The sequence below is a fragment of the Pristiophorus japonicus genome, chromosome 1 (genome assembly GCF_044704955.1).
Source record: "Pristiophorus japonicus isolate sPriJap1 chromosome 1, sPriJap1.hap1, whole genome shotgun sequence".
In the NCBI taxonomy this organism is placed as follows: domain Eukaryota; kingdom Metazoa; phylum Chordata; class Chondrichthyes; family Pristiophoridae; genus Pristiophorus; species Pristiophorus japonicus.
Window position 1 is genome coordinate 309553663 of NC_091977.1, and position 6584 is coordinate 309560246.

Consider the following 6584-nt stretch of genomic DNA (forward strand, 5'->3'; position numbering starts at 1 on the left):
TATTTCCCCCTCCTAATTAAACCCTTAGTCCGCCTCTGCTGAATTCTAAATTTCTCCCAGTCCTCAGGTTTGCTGCTTTTTCTGGCCAATTTATATGCCTCTTCCTTGGATTTAACACTATCCCTAATTTCCCTTGTTAGCCACAGTTGAGCCACCTTCCCAGTTTTATTTTTACGCCAGACAGGGATGTACAATTGTTGTAGTTCATCCATGTGATCTTTAAATGTCTGCCACTGCTTATCTACTGTCAACCCTTTAAATCAGTCTATCCTAGGCAATTCACGTCTCATACCATCAAAGTTACCTTTCTTTAGGTTCAGGACCCTAGTTTCTGAATTAACTGTCACTCTCCATCTTAATGAAGAATTCTACCATATTATGGTCACTCTTCCCCAAGGGGCCTCGCACGACCAGATTGCTAATTAATCCTCTCTGATTACACAAGACACCGTCTAGGATGGCCTGCTCTCTAGATGGTTCCTCGACATATTGGTCTTGAAAACCATCCCTTATACACTGCAGGGAATCATCCTCCAGTGTTACTACCAGAGAAGGGGAGGGGGGAGAAAAGGAGGAGAAGAGACACAGAGATGGTGGGAGAGATACGGGCGGGGTGTCTCCTCTCTCCCCCCACCCATGTCTCCTCCCTCCCCCCACCACCCACCCGTTCACAGTCTGGACTGGGGTCAAGCAGGGCTGCATCATCGCGCCATCCTCTTCTTAATCTTCCTCGCTGCAATGCTCCACCTCAGTCAACAAGCTCTCCGCTGGAGTGGAACTAAACTAAAGAACCAGTGGGAACCTGCTCAACCTTCGCCGTCTCCAGGCCAGATCCAAGAGCGTCCCATCCTCTGTCGTCGATCTACAGTATGCGGACAATGCTTGCGTCTGCGCACACAGAGGCTGAACTCCAAGTCATAGTGAACATCTTCACTGAGGCATATGAAAGCATGGGACTTACACTGAACATCCGTAAGACAAAGGTCCTCCACCAATCTGACCCCGCCACACAGCACTGCCCACCAGTCACCAAGATCCACGGCGCGGCCCTGGATAACGTGGACCACTTTCCAGACTTCGGGAGCCTATTATCAGCAAGGGCAGACATCGATGACGAGATTCAACACCGGCTCCAGTGCGCTAGTGCAGCCTTCGGCCGCCTGAGGAAAAGAGTTTTCGAAGATCAGATCCTCAAATCTGCCATCCTGCTCAGGGTCTACAGGGCTGTAGTGATACCCGCCCTCCTGTATGGCTTAGAGACATGGACCATATACAGTAGACACCTCAAATTGCTGGAGAAATACCACCAACGATGTCTCTGCAAGATCCTGCAAATCCCCAGAGAGGATAGACACACCAACGTCAGTGTTCTCAATCAGGCCAACATCCCCAGCATCGAAGCACTGACCACACTCGACCAGCTCTGCTGGGCAGGCCACATTGTTCACATGCTCGATATAAGACTCCCAAAAGCAAACGCTCTACTCGGAACTCCTGCACAGCAAGTGAGCCCAAGGTGGACAGAGGAAACATTTCAAGGACACCCTCAAAGCCTCCTTGATAAAATGCAATATCCCCACCGACACCTGGGAGTCACAGGCCCAAGACCGCCCTAAATGGAGGAAGTGCATAGAGACCCAGCTAAGAGAGCCCTATACAATTAGCACCTCACAACTAACCTGGCGTGCCTTCATGACCCCAAGTTGCAGAATGCCCACAGCGCTTGGTCTGCCCTCCAGGCCTCCATAACCAGTATCTGCAAAGAGATGCTCGGTCACTCAACCAGGAAACACCAGGACTGGTTTGATGAGAATGATCAAGTGATTCAAGAGCTAATAGATCGCAAGCGCAGGGTATTTCTGAGCCTTAAACAACCCAACTCGGGAGCAGCAAGGCAGCATTACAGACGGCTTAAGGCTAAGGTCCAACAAAAAACCCGGGACCTAAAGAATAAGTGGTGGATGGAGAAGGCACAGGAGATACATCAGCTGGCCGACAGCCATGATGTGCGAGGATTCTTCATTGCAGTCAAGACCACCTACAGTCCAAATACCCAAGGGCCTGCCCCACTGCTGGCTAAGAATGGGGCAACACCGAGGCAGTCAGGGCCCGCTGGAAGGAGCACTTCGAAGATCTCCTCAAATTGAGACTCTGCCTTTGACTCGAGTGTTCTCAACTCCATCCTGCAGCATGCTACCCGCCACCACCTCAGTAAAACCCCAACATTGCACGAGGTAGAAAAAGCCATAAGACAGCTTAAGAACAACAAGGCTACGGGAGCGGACGGAATCCCTGTTGAGGCACTGAAGTATGGTGGAGAGGCACTGTTGGCGCGAATACATGACCTCATCTCTCTCAGCTGGAGGGAGGAGAGCATGCCGGGAGATCTCAGAGATGCAGTGATCGTGACCATCATTAAAATAGGGGACAAGTCCGATTGCGGTAACTACAGGGGAATCTCCCTGTTGTCAGCCACTGGGAAAGTTGTTGTTAGAGTCCTCCTCAACCGTCTTCTCCCTGTGACTGAGGAGCTCCTCTCGGAGTCGCAGTACGGATTTCGTCCACTATGGGGCACAACGGACATGATTTTTACAGCACAACAGCTGCAGGAAAAATGCAGGGAACAACATCAGCCCTTATACATGACCTTCTTCAACCTTACAAAGGCCTTTGATACGCTCAACCGCGAGGGTCTATGGAGCATCCTCCTCAGTTTCGGATGCTCCCAAAAGTTCGTTACCATCCTCCACCTGCTCCACGACGACATGCAGGCCGTGATCCTTAGCAACGGACCAATTACTGACCCAATCCATGTCCGGACCGGGGTCAAACAGGGCTGCGTCATCGCCCCAACCCTCTTCTAAATCTTCCTCGCTGCCATGCTCCACCTCACATTCAACAAGCTCCCAGCCGGAGTGGAACTAAACTACAGAACTAGTGGGAACCTGTTCAATCTTCGCCAGCTCCAGGCCAGGTCCAAGACCACCCCAACCTCTGTCGTCGAGCTACAGTATGCAGACGACACCCTCGTCTGCGCACATAGAGGCTGAACTCCAGGACATAGTCGACGCATTTACTGAGGCGTATGAAAGCATGGGCCTTACACTAAACATCAGTAAGACAAAGGTCCTCCACCAGCCTGTCCACACTGCTCAGCACTGCCACCCCAGTCATCAAGATCCACAGCACGGCCCTGGACAACGTGGACCATTTCACATACATAAGAACATAAGAAATAGGAACAGGAGTAGGCCATACGGCCCCTCGAGCCTGCTCCGCCATTCAATAAAATCATGGCTGATCTGATCATGGATTCAGCTCCACTTCCCTGCCCGCTCTCCATAACCCCTTATCATTTAAGAAACTGTCTATTTGTCTTAAATTTAGTAAATGTCCCAGCTTCCACAGCTCTCTGAGGCAGTGAATTCCACAGATTTACAACCTTGAGAAAAAATTTCTCCTCATCTGTTTTAAATGGGCAGCCCCTTATTCTAAGATCGTGCCCTCTAGTTCTAGTCTCCCCTATCAGTGGAAACATCCTCTCTGCACCCACCTTATCAAGCCCCCTCAATCTTCTACGTTTCGATAAGATCACCTCTCATTCTTCTGAATTCCAACCCCCTCAACCTTTCCTCATAAGTCAACCCCCTCATCCCCAGAATCAACCTACTGAACCTTCCCTGAACTGCCTCCAAGGCAAGTATATCCTTTTGTAAATATGGAAACCAAAACTGCACGCAGTATTCCAGGTGTGGCCTCATCAATACCTTATATAGCTGTAGCAAGACTTCTCTGCTTTTATACTCTTTGCAATAAAGGCCAAGATACCATTTGGCCTTCCTCATCACTTGCTGAATCTGCATACTATCCTTTTGTTTCTTGCACAAGTACTCCCAGGTCCCGCTGTACTGCGGCACTTTGCAATCTTTCTCCATTTAAATAATAATTTGCTCTTTGATTCTTTCTGCCAAAGTGCATGACCTCACACTTTCCAACATTATACTCCATCTGCCAAATTTTTGCCCACTCACATAGCCTGTCTATGTCTTTTTGTAGATTTTGTGTGTCCTCCTCACACATTGCTTTTCCTCGAGAGCCTCTTATCAACAAGAGCAGACATTGACGAGATTCAACACCGCCTCCAGTGCGCCAGTGCAGCCTTCAGCATCCTGAGAAAAAGAGTGTTTTAAGACCAGGGCCTCAAATCTGCTACCAAGCTCATGGTCTACAAGGCTGTAGTAATACCCGCCCTCCTGTATGGCTGAGAGACATGGACCATGTACAGTAGACACTTCAAGTCGCTGGAGAAATATCACCAGCAATGTCTCCGCAAGATCCTGCAAATCCCCTGGGAGGACAGACGCACCAACATTAGCGTCCTCGACCAGGCCAACATCCCCAGCATTGAAGCACTGACCACAGTTGATCAGCTCCACTGGGCAGGCCACATTGTCCACATGCCAGACACGAGACTCCCAAAGCAAGCGCTCTACTCGGAACTCCTTCACGGCAAACGAGCCAAAGGTGGGCAGAGGAAACGTTACAAGGACACCCTCAAAGCCTCCCTGATGAAGTGCAACATCCCCACTGACACCTGGGAGCCCCTGGCCTAACGCCGCCCTACGTGGAAGAAGTGCATCCGGGAGGGCGCCGAGCTCCTCGAGTCTCATCGCCGAGAGCATACCGAAACCAAGCACAGGCAGCAGAAAGAGCGTGCGGCAAACCTGTCCCACCCTCCCTTATTCTCACCGACTATCTGTCCCACCTGTGACAGGGACTGTGGTTCTCTTTTTGGACAGTTCAGCCGTCCACAGACTCATTTTGAGAGTGGAAGCAAATCTTCCTCGATTCTGAGGGACTGCCTATGATGATGATGATGAGAAAGGGGGAGGGGGAGGGGCTTTCCTATCCGCTGCCCTCGGGCCCTTTCTGACCGTCACTTGGCCTCTCTCTGAACCCCTTGCCCCCGGCCCCACTCTGATCTCCTTCTATCGCCCTCTGCCCCCCACCCGGTCCGACTCTGACCCCTCCCCTGTCCCCCTCTGACCCCTCCCCAGGTTCCCCCTATCCCCTGTCTGTCTCCCTCCCCAACTCTGACCCCTCCACCACTCTAACCCTCCCCTATCCCCGTGACCTCCCCCTAGCCCCTATACCCCTGTCCCACTCTAACCCTCCCCTATCCCCAGGCCTCCCCCCTATCCCCCCTATCCCCTGTCCCCAGGTTCCCCTGCCCCACTCTGACCTCCGCTATCCCCGGGCCCCCTATCCCCAGGTCCTGACCTTTCCGGGCGCGCTCCATTTCTCTCTCGTTGATGGGGCCCGGATCCGCCTGCACCAACCCGTCGGGAGGTTCCACAGCCCAGGACTCCCGGGACTGAGCGGCCAATGCACCGATCTATTGATTTGCTGCTGGCTCTTTCAGTTTATGTAAACATTTTAAAGCCGCTGATGAAACACCAGCCTCCCCGTGCGGAACCAGGCAATGGTTTCCCCACAGCTGATTGGTAGAGGCCTGTTATCTAAGAGGCTCACCGATTGGTTGTTCAAACTAGTGCCAGGTATAAACGTTATGATTGGGTGAGGGTGGAGGGTCCGCCCACTCTGCCAGTACACAGGGGCAGTTACCAGGGGGCGGCAGATTGAGATCCAGCAGCTGTCTCTCCTTGTGCCCAAAGTTTGGACAAGATCCCATGGCACTGTTTGAAGAAGAGCAGGGGCGTTCTCCCCAGTGTCTTGCCTAATACTCATCTCTCAATATCACTAAAACAGATTATCTGGTCATTATCACGTTGCTGTTTGTGAGAACTTTATGTGTGCAAATTAGCTGCTGTGTTTCCTACATTACAACAGTGACTACACTCCAAAAGTACTTCATTGGCTGTAAAGCAATTTGGGAGGTCCCGAGGCCATGAAAGGTGCTATATGAATGCAAGTGTTTCTTTTTCTATAGTGGCAAGTCCACTGCAGATTGCATTTGACAATGATCGTGTGCCGTAAGAGAAAGATAGAATCATAGAAATTTATAGCACAGAAAGAGGCCATACGGCCCATCGTGTCTGTACCAGCAGAAAAAGAACTATCCAGCTCAATCCCATTTTCCAGCCCTTTCTCCGTTGCCTTGTAGGTTCAAGTGCATAAAGATGGATAAATTGCAAAGGTAAATGGGATGAGAAAGGTGAAATCTGCCGAACAAATATAGTCACAGATTCAATGCCTCGTTCCACTCTCTACTCCATCTCATGGACCCTGAAATTGAGGGACAGGATTAGTACGAGGTTTGCTAATTGTCTCATTGCTGCTGATTCGAGAGGGATCCCAAATGTTGTGTCCTTTCCAAGTGCTAGCACTTTCTTTACAAGCCCTTGTTCTACCTTCCTCCTCTGATTTAATCCACGCCATTATCAATATCTACACAAGCGGATAATGCTCCGATGCACTTCAGGCTGCCTGATTCCTCTTCACAAAAGCACTGCTCATAGTGCTGTTGTACTACTCGAAAGTGTGGTCCCATCAACAGCCGATGATCTGTCAGTGTGAAGCCGAGGAAATCGGCTCGAGGTAATAACAATGGTGAGGCGCACAGT

General features: G+C 50.8%; 1 protein-coding gene across 4 annotated transcripts in view; it reads right to left on the reverse strand.

Annotated features, from left to right (window-relative positions):
* Nucleotides 1-5498, reverse strand: part of bloc1s5 (biogenesis of lysosomal organelles complex-1, subunit 5, muted) — a 158493-nt gene extending 152995 nt beyond the window's left edge. Inside the window, exons 1-2 of one of the 4 annotated variants that reach the window (XM_070888559.1) lie at nt 4750-4924; nt 4032-4169 (exon numbers count right to left, since the gene is read on the reverse strand). In XM_070888559.1, coding sequence (XP_070744660.1) covers nt 4032-4080 — 49 coding nt within the window. In that variant the 5' untranslated portion in view covers nt 4081-4169; nt 4750-4924. Of the gene's footprint in view, nt 1-4031; nt 4170-4749; nt 4925-5280 lie in introns of those variants that run through there. The other 3 variants (XM_070888558.1, XM_070888557.1, XM_070888560.1) reach the window with 3 other exon arrangements.
* Between the last annotated feature and the right edge of the window lie 1086 nt (nt 5499-6584).